Source organism: Podarcis melisellensis (genome assembly GCF_964234715.1).
Source record: "Podarcis melisellensis genome assembly, chromosome: 17".
NCBI classification, from domain to species: domain Eukaryota; kingdom Metazoa; phylum Chordata; class Lepidosauria; order Squamata; family Lacertidae; genus Podarcis; species Podarcis melisellensis.
Window position 1 is genome coordinate 2,549,453 of NC_138534.1, and position 23,751 is coordinate 2,573,203.

The 23,751-nt window shown below is 47.2% G+C and overlaps 1 protein-coding gene across 3 annotated transcripts; it reads right to left on the reverse strand.

The window, feature by feature from the left end:
- Positions 1-23: 23 nt before the first annotated feature.
- Positions 24-23,751, reverse strand: CCDC22 (CCC complex scaffolding subunit CCDC22). 3 transcript variants are annotated; one of them, XM_081895229.1, is made up of 18 exons: positions 23,639-23,751; positions 20,388-20,468; positions 18,641-18,818; positions 15,745-15,877; positions 15,553-15,659; positions 14,554-14,638; positions 10,816-10,985; positions 9,033-9,239; positions 8,761-8,817; positions 7,380-7,499; positions 6,901-7,020; positions 6,305-6,421; positions 6,112-6,213; positions 5,348-5,455; positions 1,831-1,926; positions 1,659-1,718; positions 1,485-1,559; positions 24-482 (listed from the first exon to the last, which is right to left on the reverse strand). In XM_081895229.1, the coding sequence occupies exons 2-18, from the start codon at positions 20,435-20,437 to the stop codon at positions 369-371; spliced, it is 1,899 nt and encodes a 632-aa protein (XP_081751355.1). In that variant the 5' UTR covers positions 20,438-20,468; positions 23,639-23,751; the 3' UTR covers positions 24-368. The 3 variants fall into 3 exon arrangements, with proteins under 3 accessions (XP_081751355.1, XP_081751357.1, XP_081751356.1); XM_081895231.1 differs by lacking the exon at positions 23,639-23,751 and adding an exon at positions 23,270-23,321; XM_081895230.1 differs by lacking the exon at positions 23,639-23,751 and adding an exon at positions 21,901-22,008.

Below are 23,751 nucleotides of genomic sequence, written 5' to 3' on the forward strand. Positions count from 1 at the left end.
ACTGCACACGCAGCCAGCACAAATACGCTGCAAAAAGAAGAGAGAGATTTTATTGGTTTTTGAGAAGAGATGATAGGAGGTTTGCTTGGAAATAATAAATGGAGGAAACAATTACTCCCCACATCTACTTCTCCAATATACAATCTATGTCAGAAAAATGGCACTAGGGACCAATCCCACCCTCCATCTCAAAATGTGCCGCACATTGGCTTGGTTTTAGGCAACCTACAATGCAGACAGAGCCTGGAAGGAGGAGCCCTGCTCATACTCCCTGTGCCCCGTCCCTTGATAGAGGCACAGCAGTCTTGACTTAAAAAGAGGTCAGGTACCCCACCAGCCCCCTGTAGCTGTGCACTGGGAAGGGGGCTTCACGTCTCTCGGTTACGGCTAAGCAGTGCTGCGTTTTCCTGCTTCATGGCCCGGTAGTCACTGAGAATCCTCTCCAAATTGCTCAGGGTTTTCTTGCTGGTTTCACTCTCAATCTGGGAAAAGAGACATTTTATTTTATGAATGGGTAGCAGTGTTCAGCAGGGAGAACTATTGTTTTATGATGGTATCCCAGTTGTGCTATGTAAGCAGCCATGTAAGAGTTGCATTCAGAATGGAAGCCTATAAATATTTTAAAATAAATAAAGCAAGTGTTAAGGGGATCTTTAAAAAACCCAACACCACTTATTTCTGCTTGGGTGCTGAACCAAGTTTGCCTGCTAAATCTGGTAATGCTTAAAACAACCCCCACCTACCACACCTCGTGCATATCATGTGAATAAGCATTAATCTAGGAAGGAACATCGTGCGAGTGGCAGGTGTGATTGGCTCAGGTTCAACTCCTGGGATCGTAATTCTATTCCTACTCATCATGGGAAAGGGGGAGAAAGACACAGAGGTCCCACATCCTGTCCACAGGAAGTATGTTCAGGCACCCACACTTCCTGCTTGCAACCTCAACAACAAGAGACATGCTTTTTTTGTTAATCTGGAAGTAAAAAAAATATCTGAGGTGCATGGTGGGTCTACAGAATCACAACGGACAGAGTCCATAATGAGGGCTGAGAATCAAGGGGGCAGCCTCATCCAAAAGAGCAGAAGCGGCAGATAACAGGCGGGAGGATATGGACAGAGCAGGCATGGAATGTCCCTCTTTCTAGACTGAAATCTCAACTTCTGAGCGAGTGAGATCAGAACCCCCAAGTTTAAAAATTGATTTTAAAAAATCAAAAGGACTTTGATGTGTACAGATGGCAGAATCTGCAAGCTTTCGGCCCAGGGGTGGTGGTAAGGAAGCAGGAGAGAAAGCATGACTGGAAACTAGAACGGGGACAGGGGTCCATGTTTGGCAGCTGCATTTTTATTTCTAAAGAGGGAGTTGTTAAAAGATATTTCCTGGTATCCTAATTTCTGAAACAATTTCCTCCGCACAGAAGTTCAGATTACTGCAAGAGAGTCATGTTTAGTGTTTCCACCCACTTTCTGGCAGGCCTCACCTGCTCCTCCAAGTCCCGAATCTCCCTCAGGATGCTGCCTGTGTCCTCAATAGTCTGAATCAGTTGACTGCAGTTCTAAGGAAGAGGAAGAGCCAGAGTCAGCTGGAAAGGGATGTAGCTCTAACTGCAGCTCTATAGCTATATGTGAATTAATATATTACTGCTGAGGCTTACCTCGTGCAGTGCTGCCAAATATTTATATGCCTTCCTCACAGCCTCGTCGCGTTTGGCATCCTGCAGAAAGAAAGAATGCAGAAGGGAGGATGGAAAAGTTAGCAACTGGAAGGTCAGTCAAAGCGCTGCTCTCCATCTCCCCACCCCCCAGAATCTGATCCCTTGCCTTCACCTTAAAAACCAGCTCATCAGTGACAGCAAAGGTCCGGTCTACCTTCCCAGTGAGGCCATTGATCTCCTTCTGGAGCTCCTTGGTATCTGACAAGATCTTGAGAAGCACAAATAGCAGGCATTAGAAAATGGAGACTGTTAATAGGTTGAAAACTCAAACTCGGGATCAAAGACAGATAACAACAGTGGTAACAACAACAGGCTGTAAACTAACAGCTGGTTCTGTCCTGGGGTGAGGGATAGTACTTGTGGTCAGCATAGCTGGGCTCCTGCTGGTTGCCTGCATGACAGGATCATCCCTGGCACAGGGAAATGCTGCTGAGGGGCACCATCTTCGCATGATCAGACACACGCATGTCGGCTACGAGAGTTTGCAGGCCCCATGGGATTGCAAGGGTCCCTTGTCTTAGTATGAATTAAAGGCAGTAGTGGCATCCTTTTTCAATCTTTAAGGCAGCTTCCATTTATTCAGCAATCTCAGGGGGACTCTGCTTAGTTTCTTGTGAAGCCCCCATACCTGGCAACCCACCCACCCACTTTTATTTTATTTTAATTACTTTTAATTCATTTCATTTCGTGCACTGCCCTACATCAAAGGAGCACAGGGCAGTTTACAATTGGGTTTAAATCAGCCTGAGAATGAAGAATAGTAGTGTGAAAGAGGGGGAATGTGCCCAGCCTGGTTCTTAGCAAGTGTGCATTTCTTATCTCTATTATCTGCATGGGAGAGAATGTTTGGGTGTAGATTTTTGTATGTCTGTAAGTTCCTTTTGTACGTACAAAAGTGTGTATATCCATCCATCCAACTTACATTACCACCCCTTATACAAACCCCCCAGAATGCTTTACAAATATCTTTAATAAGAAAACACACACACTCAGCAGATAAAATTAAAACTTACAGTATATCCAATATAGGACTCTCATTCAAAAGTTCTGGACAGAAATGAAAAATTTTAACAGATGGATGGAGGCAGAACAGACATACTTTCTCACATCTGAAGTGCCAGGGGCCTGGTTTTCTTGGGTCTGTCTGTTGTAGGTGGAGGTTTATTGCAGGGAGGGGTTATATGCATGTTAAAGTTGCAGATCCATGCACCTGAAACTTTGAACTGCTGGAAGTATGTATCAAACCAGGAGCGGGTAGCCCAGTTTTAGCAGCCAAAGGCACAGCCATGTGAGGACTGCAAACACCCGGCCCATTCTGCTCAGTGCTTCCTTCCCTATAGCTCTGCTCAAGTGTTTTCCCTCCCAGCCATTTTTGAAATTGGAGCCTAGCTGCGGAAAAAAGTGCCAGGATAGGAAGAAGCTGAGAGGAGACTACCCAAGGGGGTGGGAGGATTCACCCCCCTCACCTGCATGGCCTTTTTGCTGTTCAAACCCCACCCCCACCCCTTGCATGCCTGGTAAATTGCGGCAGTCCTTCATTTCAACAGATGAATCTGCCGTCATGTAGCTTAACCCTAGGGGTGACCAACAGTAGACCCTATGTATGTTTAAAAGTCAATTCAAAGAAAAAACAGGCTGAAGATTTATAAAAGCTATTAGATCTATCACCATTGGTTTAATGCACTTTCCAACTACATCCAATAGGTATTATTCCTGAAGGAGAAAGTGGCGGAAGAAGAGATTATAAAGCAGCTTCCTAATATGTTGATCAGTTAGGCACATCAGCATAGTTAAATGTGCAGGAAGTGGGTGCAAAAAAACCTTTACCACTGTGCCAAGATTGTAAATCCTGCTGTGCAGACTGACTCTCATTGTGCTATAGCCTCCCCATCAAGGGCAGAGAGAGCTGAGGAAGCAGAGGGTGCCACAGTTGTTGCCATACAGAATGCTCAGTCAGAGGCACACCACACTTCCAAAAAATTGCTCCCTGAAAAGGCACAACCCCCTGCTTGGAAAGCTACACACTCTTCCCTGGCTGCTCCCCTCCCAGTGTATGTTCCGCATCTTGGTTGAAAACTGTCTCCCGAACACCCTCCACACAGGGTACCAACCCTTTTATATAGTGCCAAGGGGAGTTTGTGAGAACCAAAGTGATAGAAAAAGTCTAGAGTGATACATAGTCCAGATCTGAAGTAGGGGGAGACATCCACTGTATCCACCTATGGATTCAGAACAGCAAACGCTCTGCCCTTTGATACTTCTATGGTGAAAGTGCTCTAGGCTTTGCATTGGAAGTTATAAACACAAAATCGGTTCAAAATCATAAGTGCTAATAAGGGCTACAACAGTGTGTAACTCTAGAGCATGGGTAGGCAAACCAAGGCCCATGGGCCAGATCAGGCCCAATTGCCTTCTGGATCTGGCCCGCAGATGGTCTGGGAATCGCTGCAAGGATCGCCAGCATGCACACATGCTTTCCCTCTCCCTCACATGGTGGTGGTGCCGGCGCCGCCTCCCTCCCTCCTCCTGGCTTCTCCTCGCCCTGCCTAGAGGAGGAAGGGGGCTGGGCTTTGTTGGTGCCAGCAGCAGCAGTGGCATTTGAGCGGCCCCCATTTTAAGCAGCCCCTCTCCGGAGCCCTTCGCATGCCGCTCATCATCCCTCTGCCACCACCGCCAGTCCCTGCTGCTCGCAAGACAGGTAAGCAGCCACTGGGGCTCATGGTGCTCTTGCATCCTTTGCCCCCCAAAATATACTCCGGCCCTCCACAAGTTCTGAGGGACATTGGACTGGCCCCCCGCTGAAAAAGTTTGCTGACCCCTGCTCTAGAGAGCCTCATCCCACCTCTGAGGTAGGAACTGGGCAGGAGGAAATGTTTTTTCATTTCCTGTGGCTCACAGTTACAACTAGAATAGAACATTTTCCCTCCTAGTGGCAAAGACAGAAGCTTTATTTTGGAGGCTATTTTTTAAAAAAATGGCTATATTTTATATGCATCACATAGAATCAGAAAATGGTCGAGTTGATGGTCATCTAGTCCAACCCTCTGCCATGCAGGACGCTTTTGCCCAATGTGGAGCTTGAACCCACGACCCTGAGATGAAGAGTCTCAAGTTCTCCTGCAGAGCTTTCCAAACCGTGTGTTGTGACATTAGTGTGTCAGCTGCAGTGTGAGGTGTGTTGTGCAAACCATCTTATGAGGGGTTAGTTTAACCTCCTGCTTGCTAGTAAAACTGATACTGTGTTGTGAAATGATGCATGTCTAAAAAGTGTGTCACCAACATGAACAAGTTTGGAAGGCTCTGCCCTACCAACTGAGCTATCTCAGCTTGTTGACTCTGAGCTTAAAAGTGTGAGGATCCATCATGGAAAAGTACTGCATATGAGGCAAAACGTGAAAGCTCATCACTATTTGCACATTCAAACCAGGTTAGGACAACTTTTTCCTTGACATTAAATGTGATGTATGTGCAAATAATGTCATCACTGCTTTTAATATGTAAGGACCCCTGAAATGTTCAGTCTTCCCCACCAGCTTTCTGCCATGGGCTCATCACACAGGGCTCTCACCTGTGTACAGTGACGCAAGACAAGGCTTGAGAAAGAACTTGACAGGTGCCCATTGTTTTACCTTTGTGATCTCCTCCTTCTGCTTACGAATATTGCCGACAATTTCTAGGATGCGCTGGGTATAGGCAGAGCGAGAGACATCCTTGGGAAGGGATTCTAGCTCCATAAGCTGGAGACAGAGTGGAAAGCAGGAATGGGACTGGGTTACAACAAGCAGATGGATGTGCAAATGGTAGAGGGGCTCCTGGAGGAGACGAAGGAGTTTCTACCCCTGAGCCCCATCCCACTGTGCAGAGACCCAGGACTCACTTGAGGTGGAAACGTGTCTGGACTACACCATGACCAAATGCTCCTCCATTCGCACAACAAATCCCTGCACAAAGAAAGCTAACATGCAAGGGGGAATGCCAGCCTAGTTCCCTCAGGCATGCTAGTCTTCAATGGGCAGGATTCTCTTTTGTTTTTTTCATGAGGGAGCGTTCCATAATGTGATGTAGCCTGGACACAGGTTCACCTGTTCAATGAGGCCAGGTGGAATTGTAACTAGTGTAAGTTAACAAACTGACTTATGAAACAGGCGAGTCCTCTCAGCAGTACTGGTGGTTGTAAGAATTTTTCTGAGATACTGTCACCCATTTAAAGTTAGCAACTATATCCCAATTACAGAGAAACAGTAAAATGTGGAGTGGGGAAAGGATTCTCATTATTCATTCTCTGTGGAATAATCACCACACAAGAAGCAATGGACCATAACTCACCCTGTGCATGCCGAGCTTTGCCAGGAGCCCTGCACCCCAAACCACCACCCTAAGACACGTCACTAACCAGCTGTTTGTAGAGATCATCCTTGCGCTTCGCTTCATCCGCGGCTGATCGGATCCGTTCATGCAGCTCCCTGATCTCTGACAGGCGCTGTGATGATTCCAGCTGCAAAGAGGAACAGACAAGCGAGTGTCACGGCTGCCCAGGCTCCCTCCCAACCCGTGAAGGACTCCTCACACCCTTTCGCTTGCGTCACCTCCTTGGAGTCGTGCAGGGCCTTGAGCTCCCGGAACTCCTGGATCAGAGGCACCCGGTGCTTCTCCCACTGGGCCGCCAGCTGGATGACCCGCTGTGCACTGCTCTCCACCACCACCTGCAGGAGAGCAAAAGTGAACCTGAGATTCTAAGCCTCCTGGGCTCTCTCATCTGCTATGTGGTGTTCTATGCCATTCTTGGAGCTAGCAGGTGAGACCCTGTGCACCCACATGCACCAAACCCCTTCCTCCTTCCCCTGCTGCTCCAATCCTACTGAGGACACCTGATAAGACGGGTGCACAGGTGGGTGGTGGACAACGGTGCTTAATAAAAGCTCCCTCCAAAGGCGGATTCAGGGTGTTCCTCTTCCCTGCTTCCACTTACAGCCTCCTCCACCCATGTCCACATCCATCTGTTGTCTCCCCTTTGCCAAGCATCCTGCCACTGAACCACCTGTAGGTTTCTAAAACCTTTCTCAATGGTCCCCACAGAAACTCCAGCAGGCACCCCCACCCTCTGCAGCCTCCTCATTCCTGGCTGCTCCACTCCCAACAATGGAAAGAGGGGCTTCTGCCCTCCTCTTGCCTGGCCCATTACCTGCAGCTTAGCCATGTTGTTCTCTGCATCGGGAAGTAGCTGTACAGCACAGCCCTTCACTCGCAGCACCTGGTCCCGCTCTGTCACTCCCAGCTGCCGCTGCCGCACCTCCCCTTCCACCTGAAGAAGAAATGGATCCCCCTCAGGACTGACCCAAGGTGAAGCCCAAATGGGGGAGGGGGCAGGCACCCAAGAACACCGTGGGGTCCTTGCACAGCCCCCACTTGCTTCAGAGGGGCTTCCTCAGGAGATCTGCCCCATGGGCTAGGGCTATATTTCTCCCACTCTGCCAACCACAAACCTTTAGGCAGCTCACTCTGGAGACCGTGCCCCACCAGGGCCTTGGGAGTCCTTCAGCTTTTCCTCTGCCAGAGGTGCTGCAAGTGCTGCTGAGAGCCAGAAGGAGGTCCTAGAGGCCCTTTAGCTGGTGGGGCTCAGTCAGACAGTGGTGCTGCCATCCCCCAACTGATTCTTCTCACCTGTGTGAGAGTCAACCCCAGTGTGGCGATCTGGCCTTCAAGAGCCTCAATCTGCTCCATGAGATGGCCCAGTTCACCTTCCAAAGCTTCCAGTTCTGTTGCTTGGCGTTCCCGTAAGTCCTGGGGGGAAAGGGGGTGAGGAGAAGGGAAGTGGGGGCGGGGAGTGATGCTTGAGGAATCAGAGCTGGAATCCTGTCTTAATAAACCCTGCGTTTATGCAAAAATACAGCTCAACCCATCTCTTATTACAAGTATAATTTCTTTTTGTTATTACTTGAAATTCCTTAACCACCCTTCATCAAAAGTATATGACAGGCTTTTTGGAATATCCAGTTCCCTGTTCCAAAAATTGCCTCTGTTCTGGGTGAAGATGTGTGAATAAAAGATATTCACACAACACACCCACACACAATTAGAAAACACACATGCACAACAAAAGGCATTGAGACAAAACACACATGGTTTTTCCTCCATGTAAAACCACAACAACCCACCACAGAGCCCACCATGGGAAAAAGGGGGTGACAGGCAAGTTGTCCTCTTGTAATGGAGGTGCATGACCCCATGGAAGCCTGTTAATGCCAAAACAAGTGGCTGGTGGAGGTGAAGATCTTAGTATAGCGGTCAAATAAGCAGTGCTCTGGGCTCTAAAAACCCATCATGAGTCTTCCTTGGTAAACAGCTGCATTTCGTTGCAGATCCCACCCACACCCCCCAAATCCAAATTTGGAAATTTGGATTAAAGTAAAAAGGCACCCCTGCTGACAAGATGTAAACAAATGCTGAGGAATGATCAGCTGTGGTGTGAAGATCTTAAAGAAGTTATTCTTGCAAAGATGAATGTCTGGAAAAGGGGGGCAGACAAATGTTTCAAGTCATTTTATTTGCAAAGGATTTGTAAAGCTGCCGCTCTTCCCAGAGTATCAGAATTATAAGAATTCAAGAAGAGAAGATTCTAACAGGAAATCAGGGTCCTATTATTTTTAAAAGAAGATTCTTTGATGTGTTCACCAAGTTATTTCAACAGCTCCTGCCACCAATTGCAAGCTGCTGACAATATGTGACATGAGGATCCCCAACATCTGCACTGACTTCCTGTTCTTTCTGCAGCACAATTCAAGAACAGGATGCTTTATGCCATCTCTTAGGTATATAAAACCCCAAAGCAGCTTAAGACCCAATATAGCTAAGAGACCATCACCTCCCATGTGCCCCCTTGACTGTGTGCACATACATGCAGTTTTTATTAATTCAAAAAGCAGAATGAGATGGCATAAAGCATGCCCCAATATTTTTTAGCCACAACCCCTTCCCCTTCTGGGCTCTTGCCTTTAGGCAAACAGAACTGGCTCTCACTAGAGCCGCCCCCCCTTTGGTTTACCTGTTCTGATGTCCGGGACATTGGCAGCGTTTCCACTTGCACTGGCGATTCTGCCTCCTGTTGGGAGACCAAACAGAGAATAATCATAGACCATCACCTCTTCCCCTGCATGCTCCACCCCTCCTTGCTTGCTCCCCAACCTACCTCAACAAATGAGATTCTTCAGCTGGTGCTGCTGAATAACTCAAATCACTTTGATCCAAAAAAACGTTGTTGTTGTTGTGCCTTAAGCCCCTCCCCCCATTCTAGGCCCTTCCCAACCCCCTTCATACCTGCTTACAGGCCAAGTGCTGAGTGTGGGTGAAGCGAGAGCCCTTGGCCAGAGCCCCAGCATGCTCACGGCCAGCACCAAAAGCACCCAGGAGCTGAATCAGGTCCTGGGCTGTTCCCTGGTGGGCAGGCCCAGCACGAGGAGATGCCTGCCGGAACTGGTCCAGGAGGCGCCGCTGCAGCCGCTGACGCTTCCATTGGTGGTATTCCTGAGGGGAGGGCAAAGGGAAATAAGGGGCGGGGTTTGGCAGTGCAGACTGGAGGTTGGGTGGGGAGTGGCAAGCAAATAATCTTGGGAACACAAGCCACCTCAGCTGGGATCAGGGCGAGCGGATTCTATTCCCCTCTACCAAGGCCAAACCGTAACACCTCTAGTTAGATCCAGACTTTGGAATGCGGATGGTCCTCTCAGAAAACTCAGGCATCCAGGAAGGCATTCCACACATTGTGAAGGACCTCGTGGAAGGACACTTATCTGAGTGTGCGGTGGAGGCAGGAAGAGATAAGATTGCTACTTCCCTTCTTGTCTGAAGTCAGGGGTGGGATCTCTAAAGTTCTCTCAACCTAAGGGAAGATCCATTTCTCCTAGCTGGGAGAGCACTCAGAAATCTCTCTTCTATAATGACCAGAAATTCCTGGACTAAAAGGAGGAAGAGGAAAAAAATATCTAACGTAGAGGGCGGGCACACAAGATCTACCACTGCACTTTCTACAAGTGCTCACCGTTATATATTTTTTCTAAAATGTTTTGCATTCATTTTGGAAAATTGGGTTGCAAAATATCCCCTTTTGCAATGGACCTGACGTGAGAGGAGGACTGCCAGACTTGCAGCAGTTTCCCTGAGCCTCTTGCTCTGGTGTCTTACTAAAAAGTGGCTCTGGTTTTGTATGTCATATCCTAGACAGACCTCCCTGGAGAACTCCAGACCTGCTGTAGGCCAACCAAGAAGTAGCATCTCCTTCTTGCCATCTAGAAAACCAGGGCTTCACCCATCCCTGTGGCCTTCAGATCATTTCACAAACCACTCTCTTCAGCGCCTTACTGTGGGCATGTTCTGCTGAGTGGAGATGAGTGTTGGGTCGGGCTATTGCAGCTCCTTTGAGGTGTGCTCAAGAGGCAAGCAGGGTAAGCAGGAAGGTGAAAAAATATTCCATCAATAGCTAAAGGGTAAAGAGGGAGCATAGCTCCTCCCAAGTCCCAAAAGTGCAGAGCAGCAGGACTGGACTGAATTGGAGTGTGCTTATGTGTCGTAGTTCTCCTATTTGCTTGCCCCTGCCTACCAGAGCAGGACTCTAACTCCCATCAACCCTAGCCAACATGGCCAATGATCAGGGATGATGGGAGCTGCTGTCCAGACACACCTGGAAGGCCATCCCTCATCTAAAGGGAAGGTAGCTTGAATTCTCTAGACACAGTTTCTCCTCTCCTCTCAAGAGATGTGGGTGTCAGGGAGGGAACAAAAGACAACCCATACATAATGGAAGAAAGGAAACTCAGACAGAGGAGCCCACTTCTGGTGTGACTTTAGAGTGCTACAACGACTACCATGTAATAGCAAAGAGAATGAGCTGCACACCTGCAGTTCCTGGTTCAGATGTATTTCTTCCATGAATCACTAAGGTGGTCTTAGGCAAGTCACCATTTTTCTGGCCTCACCCACACCCTGTACAACACAGGGCACTACCCTTCCTCAGAGGGCAGCCAATGCAAACTATCATCGCCATGCTGCTGCCACCAGCCACCGAGTCAGGATGAAGAGGCCGAGTGCCACCCATTGTGCCCACCTCCGGAGACATGCGTGATCCAAGGCCTTGGCTCTTCCACTCGTTCTCCCAGTCCTGGGCTGTGCTCAGCTCAGCCATATTAAGCTCCAACAGGGATGGCATCAAGGATGCAGGTCGGGACAGCTGGGCTGACACGGGGGGCAGGAACTTGACAAAGAACTCTTTCCTTTCTAGGGAGAAGAGGATGAGGCCAGTTACACTGACACACACTGGTTAGCCCCGCCCCTGCTTTGGGGTCAATCAAGTTGAGCCAAATGTTGGGAGAGCAACTTTCTTCCCCTTTCTTAACCCAGGAGGAGGCCTGCAAGTCCTGCACTCAGCAGCCTGCTCCAAGTTCCTCATTCAGAAAGGGCGAATTGGACCAAAAATTACGTGTTTATAGAGAAAGGAATTTACAGGTGTTTCCCCACCTACATGCATTCAACTCACGCATGACCACATATACATGTGGTGCTGGGGAAAAAATTTAAAAATCAATTTAAACTGCAAAAAGGGCAAAAACAGCCTGAAAAGAGCAAAATACCACCAGCAGCAAGGGGACTGGTCTACCTGCCTTGCTGTTTCCACATAATCCTTCAGTGTTGTTGAAGACTGAGAGCCACCACTGCCACCATTCATGCCAGTCTGGTAAGTGCTGCTGGTTTCTTAAAGGGTTTTTCAAGGGTCCCCAGAGGTTTATAGGGCGTTCACAGTTCTTTACACTGTAATCCTATGTGCACTAACTTGGGACTAAGGACCACTGGACTCAGCAGGACATACTCTCAGGATTCTAGGGATAAAATGTTTTTTGGTTTAGACAGACCCCTAATTGCATCTGTCATTCTAGCCAACTCAATGTAATCAAATAATTTTTCTTGCCATTCTTTTTTTGTTGGTGCTGACTCATTTTTTCCATTTTTTTTGCAATTAGGGTTCTCGCTGCCAAGGTTGTGTAACGGAATATTTTCTTGTTTTCCCTAGTGACAGCTGAATCTAGTATACCCAATAAGAAGCCTTTAATTTTGTCACATGACCACATATGTAGCAGCGTCCCCTCTACTTGGTTGCACCTCCAACACTTTTTTGATTTTGTTTTATACATTTTGTATATTTTGCTTGGTGTTAAATACCATCTGTAAAACATCTTTAACAAGTTTTCCTTTATCACCTCGCAAGCTGTGAATCTCCAACTCTCCTTCCATAATTTTCCCCATGATGACAATTGAATAGGTTTACCTATATCTGCAGCCCGTTTGATCATTACCTCTTTTACGTATTCATCCTTAACCTCCCATTCCAATAAGATTCCATACATTTTAGAAATTGCCTTTGTCTTATTTTGTAATAATTCTTTATCTAATATTGAAATTTCACTTGCAAAACCTTTTTTAAAATCTGCTTTGAACACCTTACAGTGGTACCCCGGGTTAAGTACTTAATTCATTCCGGAGGTCCATTCTTAACCTGAAACTGTTCTTAACCTGAAGCACCACTTTAGCTAATGGGGCCTCCTGCTGCTGCTGTGCCGCCGGGGCACGATTTCTGTTCTCATCCTGAAGCAAAGTTCTTAACCTGAAGCACTATTTCTGGGTTAGCGGAGTCTGTAACCTGAAGGTACCACTGTATTTAGTTGGTGGTACTGAATCCACCCTGTCAGGCAATGCTTTATTTCCTCATAATTTTTCAATTTCAATTTGTTATCTTTTTCTTCAAATAAATCTTTATACGTGGCCCAGTTCGATTCCTTATTTTTCTTTTTCACTGCCATCACCTCTAAGGGTGAGAACCACCAGGGCGTTTTGGGTTCTAAGAACTCTTTATACTTTCCCCATACTCTATATATCAACTTTCTTATAATATGATTAAGAAATCCTCTGTGGACTTTCACCTTTTCATGTCCTAGGTAGGCATGCCACCCATAACGGCTGTCAAACCCTTCCAAGTCCATTAAGTCTACATTTTGTAATATCATCCATTCTTTTAACCAGTTTAGACAGGCCAAAACATAATACAGATTTAGATCAAGTAGTGCCAATCCGCCTCTATTTTTATTATCTATTAATAATTTTTGTTTAATTCTTGGTTTTTTATACTGCCAAATAAATCTTGATAAATCTCTTGCCATCCTACCTCTCCAATAAAAACATCCTACTTCTCCAATAATTGGTATCATTTGAAATAAAAACATCATTTTAGGAAGCACATTCATTTTCACTACTGATTTCCTACACAGAACGATAATTTTAGCTTGTTCCAAATCTTTAGATCCCTTTTAATTTCTTTCCAGATATTTATATAATTATCCTTAAATAAGTTGCTATTTTTATTTTTATTTAATTTAAATCCTGCCACTTTTCCAAATTTTAGGGTCCTTTCTATATATTTTTTTTGTACGCTTCTTCCCATGATTTTGGTATTCTTCCTTCTTTTAATTCATGACTGTTTTCATTGGTTCTGACTGTGGATATTCTAATTTCTTATAGTATGCTGCCAACAGGCCGTCCGTACCTGGAGATTTTCCTGTCTTTGCTTTTGAAATTGATTGTTGCACCTCCATCATCGTTATTGGTAAGTTTAATTGCTTAATTTTTCCACAAGTCTGTTCTGTGCTAAGTATTTTTCCATCTCTTCTTGATATAGTTTCCTATAATAGTTTGCAAATTTTTCGCAAATTTCTTTGAGTTCTTCTATGCTTTTTCCTTCCTCTATTAATTTCTCTATTATTCTCTATTATTACATTAAGTTGGCTAGAATGACAGATGCAAATAGGGGTCGGTCTAAACAAAAATTCCAAAAAGAAGGGAAAATACAGATTAATACCTGGACTTGTTTTGATTAACTTTTACAAAACTAATTATGGTGTGAAAGCTTAAAATAGAAAGAAGGGGGGGGGGAATGAAGTGAGAAGGAAACAGTTTACTAAATATGAAAGTAGAACCGTGCTGAGGATGAAGGAAGTCAACTAGAAGAAAAGAAGAACTGAAATATATGGTTATATGTTCATTATTTGGTTCGTACTGGTTTTTGTATTTCCTTTTTAAATTTCCTTTTTCCTTTTCTTTAGTGTTATGTGTGTTTGTGTTGCAAAATAAAATAAATACGATGAAGAAGTAGAAGAAAAACAAGTAAATGTTTTTTGGGCTCTGATTTTCAGTTGGCCAGACAACCATGGGTGGGGTAGCCGATTGCATGAACAAATACTGGAAATTGGCATGGCATTTCTTTCAAAAGTGGCTGGAGAAACCCAGCCAGATGGGTGGGGTATAAATAATAAAATCATCATCATCATCATTATTATCCCACGTATGCACATGCTCCCAGAATGCAATTGCCAAAGATCCACCAAGGACATACTGCTGGTGGCACCATCTACCCAGCCATGAACGGCAGGATGCAAGAGGAGCCCTTTGGGTAGCTACTCCAGGATCTCCCCCTGAGAGGCTAAAAAAAGGGCCTCCCCTAACTTGGGGGGACTCTCAGCACTCTGGAAAACCCTCTTCTTTTCAAATCAAAGGGGATCTGAGGGGAAGGGCAGAGACTTGTTGCAAGAAAACAATGCCGTACAAGTCTAGACATATCAAGAGGGGTTCCATGCAGGAACTAAGTGGGCCCCAAATTTATGCTGGCTTTGCGTACATGATTGCAACCTTACATGAGTGGGAGGGAAATAAACAAATGGAGAACGGGAAAAACCTGCCATTCCATGGCCTCCATTTTACTTATTCCCCCACCCCCACCCAGCTACAGGGCAAAACTCACCTGGGGGCACCTTCCCAAAAAAGGGGTCCGACTCTCGAGGCAGGACCAAGGGTTGAGCTTGGAATCGCTTCAGCTGGCCAGAACCCTAGCAAGGATAAGGAGGGAGGGGAGAGAGTCTGAAACAGCATTCAGCCCACTGAAAGATAAGAAACACTGTAAGAGGAAATAGATTCTGGGCTTACAGGTTCTGGAAAGAGAAATATAAAACAGGTGGCAAGGAGTGGGGTTATAAAATGAATTACTTGCTCAAGGAGTTTACATACTCAACAAGAAAAATACAGCAATATCTTAAGATATACCAATGGATGCATAGACATTTGATTGATTTACATATTTCTGCATGGATTGTTTAAAGGTAAAGGTACACCTGACCGTTAGGTCCAGTTGCAGACAACTCTGGGTTGCGGTGCTCATCTCGTTCTATAGGCCAAGGGAGCCGGTGTTTGTCTGCAGACAGCTTCCGGGTCATGTGGCCAGCATGACTAAGCCACTTCTGGCGAACCAGAGCAGCGCACGGAAACACCGTTTACCTTCCCGCCAGAGCGGTAACTATTTATCTACTTGCACTTGATGTGCTTTTGAACTGCTAGGTGGGCAGCAGCAGGGACCAAACAATGGGAGCTCTCCCCGTTGTGTGGATTCGAACCACCAACCTTCTGATCAGCAAGCCCTAGGCTCAGTGGTTTAGACCACAGCGCCATCCGCATCCCTTAGAAGTCAGTATTTGGGTTTCTGCAGATTATGAAAAAATCTATCGGCAAGGAAAAAAAGCCCCAACAGTGCAGACCAGACCCTAGATAGTCATATGAACCCAAAAATCCACAATGACCTTTTGCAAAGGTTTTCTGCATTTCTCCACAACATGAGGACTGGAAAGGCTTTCATTTTTAAGGAAGTCAACAGTCTTAGAAATAAAATTTCAGCAACAGATCTTGCTTATGAAGCCATGAACCCGAGGAGTGGGGCCATTAACCTAATAAGAGGGGTGAGGAAGCACACCTGTAAGAGCTGCAAGCGGGGGGTACGGCAGGCAGGGGGCACCCAGGGGACCGCCAGTTGCTCTTTGATGGCAGCAGCAATGGCTCTGTGAAGTGTCGTTGATTTGCCTGCAAGGACACAGCAGGTTAGAGAAGTTGCCACCACTTGGCCTCCCTGTGCCCGGGACCTGTGTTTGCCCAGTTTCCTCCATACCCACAGGCTGGTTGGCGTCCTCCGAGGAATCGCGTGGGAGCTTCTCTACCAGGAAGAGCAGGAGGCGTCGGATTTCGGGCTCATTGCTGTACAAGAAGGTCTGATAGCCAACTTCCCCTTGATATCCCAGGTCCTAAATTATGGAAAGTAACATGTCAGTCCCACAGTGGGGCCGAGTGGGAGTGGCCTGCTGGGTAAAGGCGAGGAGTGAGGCTCTTTGGTGCCTGGTTCGAAGAGAGATGGAGCATCTAAAATAAAGGTGTTCCAAGCTGGCTCAAAGGACCAGGAGCCCTGCTTCCTTGGTGCAACAGTCCAAGGTGCTTGTGCTCACATGAGAACTCTCAAGAGGCCGCCTGGCTAACACAGTCCAGGATAGGACCATGGAAGGCCAGTCCTGCGAAATCAAGCTATTTGTGAACTGTAATGCCATGCAACTACTTCTCAACAATGGATGATGAAAGACAACTTGGCAATTGCTCGCTGAGTCCCATGGATATTAAAAATATTTCTAGCAGTTAACATAACCAATTTTCAATGAGAACTATTAAGAAAAGAAAAAGTAGACACACACACAACCCAAAACTCAAACACCTGTTGGCCACGTGGCCATCCTGTCTGTTGTCTCTCACGACTTGCTAGCTGACTGACAAAGCTCTGCATGGCTTGGGGGGGGGGGGCTCAGGTTCCACAAAAGCCTGCCAGAACTCTGCAGTCAGCCTGAGACCTCGCTAAGTCTCTCCCCACTATCTGAACTTTGGTGGGTAGCAATGGGCAAAGGAGAAAGTGTCATGGTGCCCTATTTGTGAAATAAGTGCTCAGATCAGTCAGGGTGACCACTTGCGCTCTAGACCCTTGCCCCTCTTGGCTGATAAAAACCATCAGGGAGGGAACAGCTGGCTGGGCCAGGGAGGTGATCAATGCCTCTTTACAAGTGGGCGAGGTCCCTGCCTGTTTGAAGGAGGCAGTGGTAAAACCACTCCTTAAGAAACTTTCCCTGGATTTGGAAAACCTAACTAACTACCACCCAGTTGCTAGTCTCCCTTTCCTGAGCAAGGTTCTGAAGCGAGACCAGATCCAGGTGCTTTTGGAAGAAACTGATTTTCTGGATCCATTTCAGCTGGGGTTTTGGCCCGGTTTTGGCACAGAAATTGCCAACTCTTCCTCTGCTTCCTTCTCTGCTCCCCGCCCCCTCCATAGATATCAACCTTCCCTTTTTTTGCAGGAAATTCCCTTATTTCAGCGCTGTTTCCTGCTGCTTCCCGCTGCTATCCCGGATTGTTAGATATCCCATAGGCTGTCCCTGGGACAGGTGAGGCTGCTGATCCCTTATTTTCAAATCTGAAAGTTGACAGCTATGCTCCCCTCAGCTTCTCCCTCCTCCTCCCTCAGTGCCAGCTGACTTTCCCTTCCTCTACTCTCCTCCTCTCCTCCCCTTGCAACATATCCTATGACCTCAGAGCAACAGCCATAACGGTAACATGGTTTGCAAGGGATGGGTGAGCACTGTCTGTCTGGAAGTTTATTTTACACATACAAATGAAACAACACCTCTGGGAGAAAGCCAAGTTGACCCTTCTCTCTGGCATGCTAGTTATCTATGTACAAGGAGGTTTGGCATAAGCACCACCATTTGATACTGTGAAGCAAACTAATTGGCCTGAAGTATGCTCAAGTGGCTTCCTAACTTAGCATTTATGTGGTGCTTTGAAGTATTCAAACACAATTTTTGTTTTAACCCCTACAGCAACCCCGCAAGACAGGCCCACATTTTCCATGTCTGGGATGGGGGTGGAGGTGCCCAATAATATCCCACCTTGCTCCACCCTCAAAAGGAAAACCCCACTCAGAGAAGTCATAGTGAGGATATTACAGACTTTCTCTACAGAAAGCAGGAGGGAGACAGGGGGATACTCTGCATGTCCTTAAGCAACAATGCAGACCAGCCATTATTCACTTACTTGTTCACATAACAGAAATGCATTTTTATTTACTAGTAAAAGGAGAGCTGAAAACCCCTCCCATGCCTCACCTCTCTGTAGTCATTTGCTCCAGCTACTTCTCCCTGTTTCCAGCACAGATACCAGAAGTGAGCTGGCAACAGAGAGAAATGGCAGGATCATGAGAAATATGAAAAGAACGGTGTCTACTACTTGTCATGTTTAGTTCTGCCCTTGGATTCTCTGCATTTTGCTGTTGTTGTTGCGTTTCTAGCCCTTATGGCTATTAAAAATGTGAATGTTCAAGGCCATCAGAAATTTCTAAAGCCAGAGGGGATTGAGCTTCTGAGCCTTGTTTAGCTCCTGGCCACAAAGATGAGCAAAGGCAGAATAAATGAAACACAATAGTTAGAAAAGGCAACTTGAAAATGTAATAATTATGCAAATTTAGTAAAACACCTCTGCTTTTCTTGTCACAGAATTTGGGTTATTATTCAAGTACACAGTCTTGCTAGCATTTCTCCAATAACTTCTCTGAGGTGGACAGAGGCACCATAGTGGCATGGGCCATATTTATGTGAGGAGAAGATAATTTAATGTTGCTAAAAAACAAAACAAAAACCTTTTGTCAACTGCACAACTGTCTGCTGTGAACACAATCTAGGTTTCTTGCTTGAGTGCCAGAATTCTTTTTGGATAGGGCAGGAAAACACAACTGGAGGTCACGGACCAGCCACTTCTGGATCCTTTAACAAAAGTGGCCCATGGCTTTCCACCCTGAGACCTAGAAGCTTGCTTTTCCAGGAAACAAAATACTATACTACACCAGATTTCTCACAACACCTTCAAGCCCAGAACTCATGGCACTTAATGAGAGACTATCTACCACTGCACAAACTTTCAGAGATGAAGAGCCTGCTTTGTTCAATGCATCCACACCCTGGTTTAGTTGTAGTTACCTGGCAAGCTTGCGCTAGGCTCATGCCAATTCGGAAGCGAGCAGACATCCCTGGAGGCAGGACGTGGCAGAGACTTGACCCCACAGAAGGATTGATGACACGAAGACATCGCACCACAGATTCAACTATCAACTCGGTGGTAAACTCCTGGATGCTCTGCACTTCCTCTGGGATATCCCTGGAAGGGGAGAAGGATGCAGGGATTATAGTCCCCTGCGCTGACCATTTTCCTTTACTGAAACAGAAGAGCCTACATCTTCCACTCCATTCAGTAGAACATGGGAATGGCTTGCCAACTGCCATACTTTTTTGCAATTTGTCCTCTGCTGCTAAGACTCTGCTGCCATTGTACCACCTGTCCAATAAGCAGCTTGTGGGGACATGGGATACAGTCTCCTTGGTTTGAATGTATCTAAACTGGAGTGTTTGTTTGTTTCATTGGTCACTTTGGGCAAGATAAAACAACAAAATGTAATAATATTATTAATAATAATAATAATTTCCCAGGGCCCTGAACTGCAAGAAAGCAACTGACTACCTGTTCTGCCAAGAGCCTCTTCAGAGAAGAGTTGGTGTAGCAGTGGTGGCTAAGGCTACAGTCCTATGTGCACGCACACGGGGAATAAGCCTCCTAGATGACCCCACTCAGCAGTTCCATGTAGATGTTGGGCTCAGAAACTCCCTGGCAGCCAGTGCAGTTGGGCAACATTTGGTGCAATAAGCTCAAACTGTCTTGCCCCAGTGAGCAATCCCTTAAGGACTGCCTCTCTACATATGAACCTACCTGGTCCCTTACATCATCTTCTGAGGCCCTTCTTTGTGTGCCTCCTCCATCAGACATCTGGAGGGTGGCAACATGAGAACGGGCCTCCTCTGCAGTGGCTCCCCATTTGTGGAATGCTCTCCCTAGGGAGGTTTGACTGTGCCTTCATTATATACCTTTAGCCTCCAGGAGAAAACGTTCCTCATCAACCAGGCCTTTTAAATGCCCTTTTAAATGTGTTGAGGGGGTTATTGGTTTGTTCTTGTTCTAATTCCAATATGTAGTTTGTGGTTTTTCTATTGTAATGTTATGCTGTGAACTACCCTGGGATCTGTGGATGAAGAGTGGTGAACAAATTAAATAAATAATAATACACACGGACATTATTACTGCTGTTCAAAGGGAGTCACAGAGCCACCTATGAGCTTCTGCAATACCACTGATTAATCCAACCTTGGTCACTAGGCAACTGCCATTTGCTTGCTCCCACGAAGCTCTGAGAAGCCATGAAACACCCAGCTGGAGCCAAAGCATCGGCAAGAAAGCGTGGTTCCCCAAGCAATAACAAAGAGCCAATGGAACACAGCAAAAGCCGTAAGTTTTTAACCCCAATTAATTTATTGCCTGGCCTAAGAGAAAGCCCTGGCATGAGCTTCTGTGTCTATTAGCTCTCCTGTGAAACCCCATTCCCTGGACCACAGCCTCTGCTTTATTAAGAGTTCACAGCAGGAAAAGTATTCTGAATTTCTAGAAACTGACTTCAGCTTTTTAGGCTCCAGGCCTGTGAAATCCCATAGGAGACAGCAGCCGGCCACCCTACACCCCTACGTCAAATCCTGCATGAAGGCATGCTTCCAAACCCTTTTCTGTCTTTGTCCACCAAACCCATGATTGCCTATGGACACCACGCACCAGAGTACCTGACTTCTCACCACACCCACCCACTACTATGAAGAAGTACAGGCAGCATAAAGATGGCCTTACGTCCCAGAGAAGCGAAGGGAATGTATGAGGATCTTGTCCACCTCTTCCATGATGCCAATACATCTATGGATACAGGAAACCCTGTGCAAAAGAAGAAGGATTACAACAACCAATAATCTGGATACTTATAGCAGCAGGGCTCAAGCCGGGGTACCTACAAGCAGCAAGTTCCATGACGACATTGGGACAAATTCATCTTCACCTTTTTCCTCTACAACAGGTTGGAATATTAACCCCCTCTTTCTGCAACTTTACTCCTGTTTGCCGGTTAGGCCAATCTTGTGAATAATCTCTCAAACTGTAAATTGCCTACAAATATATCTCATACATACCTGCCTGCCCACGTTTTACTTACTTATTTAAACAATTTGCATGCTGCTTAACTACAATAGCCTATAAGTGGTTTACAATAGTGTGAAAGGGGGTAGGCACAATTGAAAGATTTTCTGCTTTAAAAGATTTCATTGTTCTATTGCCTGGAGGCAATTCTTGCCACAGGCAACCAAGTCTATAATAGAGGTGAAGACCAGAACAAAGCGCAGCTCTCCATATGAAGAGTACAAAGGACATTCCTAGCCCAGGGGCCACAGAGTGCAATTCTGTCCCAAGGGTGACAGACAATTTTTTCTGGGAAACTCACCAGCCAACCAGGAAGGCAACAGCTACCCCTTGAGATGTGGTTCAATGATTTGGGATACAGCTAGTTCAGGACAACTAACTGGGCTTAGAAGAGTTGCAAATGGGGTTATAAAGGAAAATACCTTTGCTGAAACCTGGTATCGTTTTTTTTATACGTAAAGGAAAAAGAAAGTAAAGCTCTCCCACCAGCCTCACAAAACTGTTGTAGAGAACCTATATGGCCTGCCAATGTTTTAAGACCATGTAAAATAACATGGTAGGGACGCGGGTGGCACTGTGGGTTAAACCACTTAGCCTAGGACTTGCTGATCAGAAGGTCGGCAGTTCGAATCCCCGTGACAGGGCGAGCTCCCATTGCTCCGTCCCAGCTCCTGCCCACCTAGCCATTTGAAAGCATGTCAAAGTTCAAGTAGATAAATAGCTACCACTCCAGCGGGAAGGTAAACGGCATTTCCGTGTGCTGCTCTGGTTCGCCAGAAGCGGCTTAGTCGTGCTGGCCACATGACCCGGAAGCTGTACGCCGGCTCCCTCGGCCAATAAAGCAAGATGAGCTCCGCAACACCAGAGTTGGTCATGACTGGACCTAATGGTCAGGGGTCCCTTTACCTTTACCTAAAATAACATTTGCCTGGCACCAGCTTCATATAATATACGCAGGTAGTTAAAAACCTATTTTATTTCCGCAGGTTTTAATCAAGACATTGTGGCTGGTTTTTTGAGCTGCTTTGGAACTGCTATTGTTACATTATGTATTGCTTTGTACTGTATTCTCTGCTTTATTGCATTTGTATGTAGTCATTTTATGCATTTCTAATAAATTTTAGAAAGGAAAAGAGCAAAGCAACAGGCACTCCTCACTGTCCCTCACTAGTACCTGCTATTCAAAGGTGTCCTGCCTCTGAAGCAGAAAGCTCCTTTTTGCTATCATGTCTCATATGCCTCTCTCAAGTTCTAGTGTTCTGAGAGAAGAGGAACCTGGGAGAAGAAACACCTTTCTTGCTACACCATTCATGATTTCAAAAGCCTCTCTCTTGCCTCCTTCTAGACCAATGTAGATGCCATCACCCTCTTTATCAAGTCTGACCAATACTCCAAGTGTGAACTGTAAAGGTAATTAAGGCCAGGCTGGGATGGGCTCCAATTCCATGAAGGGAGCTGAAGAGAGGAGGATGAAGACAGGTTATCACCAGCTGGGTGTGGGGTGGATGGAGTCAAATTCTAAGGCGATGTGAATAACACAAATACCACATCAGAATACCAGCAACCAAGGCTGTGGTTTGTGGCAGGATCCCCCTATTCCAGTGGCTCTGGTTTTCTAAAGCAGGGGTAACACCACGTATTGTTGAGTTACACCTCCCATCGTCCCTGATCACTGGCCATACTGGCTGGAGCTGGGAGTCCCACATGTGGAGGTCACTACAATGGGTGCCTGGAGGTATCAGGAGGATGTACAGGCCAGAGTGGGCAATGCCGGTGAACCACTTGTAATGCTGGATTACAGTACAGATGCCCTCATTCTGTTTTTCCCCTTTGGGAGGAGCAGAAGCCTATCAATGGTCACCAGCCACAATTGCTGTTATTCTGCCACCCCTGCTGGAGACAAGATGCCTCTAAATGCCAGTTGCGTATGGGGAGAATACTGCTGCACTCTGGTTGTGCGGGCTTCCCATAAGCAGTCAGTTGGCCACTTTGAGAAGAGGATGCAGGGGCAGACGGGCCATTGGCCTGAACCAGCCAGGCTCTTCTGGGCTTCTGCAATATACAGGACTTGGTTTGAGGCACAGCAACTGAAGGAACACATGGGATAACACTGAGTGAACTTTAACTTCACAACTGTAGCCATGCTGTAAGACACACAGAAGGTGTGGGGGGCTGCCAGTAGGCAGCAACGTAGTAAACCTAGCAGTACTGCTGCTGCTGCTGCAGGAGAGCTTGTCACCAGGGCAGCTTCCACGTTCCCTCCAGAGCCCCGTCACCCACCCTGCTTCTCCTCTGTCAGCTGAGGGGCAAACTACTGAAGCTCAGCTCCCTTCCAGAGCACAAGACAGACAAAGATCAGCAAGAGGCCTCGGGAAGGCGGCGGGCGAGTCAACGGCTGCTCCGCTCCGCTCGTTATCATTGCTCTCTGGCTGCACCCCGGCAATGTGTCCATGTCCTCCACACACGCCCCCCCCCCCCGCGATAAAAGCCATTGGGAAGAAAGCGGTTTGAAGGATGAGTTTTGGCACGTGCACCTTCCCCACCCTTGAACCCGAGAACAGCCTCGCTGGATCAGGCCAAGGGGGGGGGCGCTCTCACAGTGGCCAACCGGGCGCCCATTAGGGAACCCCGAGCCCCGCCCGCCCGCCGCCCCCTCGGTCTCCGGCAGCCGGCCTTCGGGAGCGCGGCTGCCTCCCGCTCGCATCAGGCCTTGGCCGGCGCCCCCGGCAGCCCTCCTTCTGCGAGGGGCGCCCGGGAAGAGCCCGCCTGACGGGACGCGCGCGCGCGGGGGGGGTGTCCGGGCCGCGGGGCTGCCCAGGTGGGGGCGGCGGCGGGAGCAGCAGCGGGACCCGGGGCCGAAGGGAAGAGGCAGCCAGCAGTCGGGCGGCGGCGGCAGCAGCAGCAGCACTCACCGCTCCCTCGGCTCTCAGCTGGGCCAGGCGCCTGGGTCACGGGGCCCGCCCGAGGGGAAGGCGGGAAATGTAGTGCCGGGTCTCCCCGCGCGCAGCATGCTGGGATTTGTGGT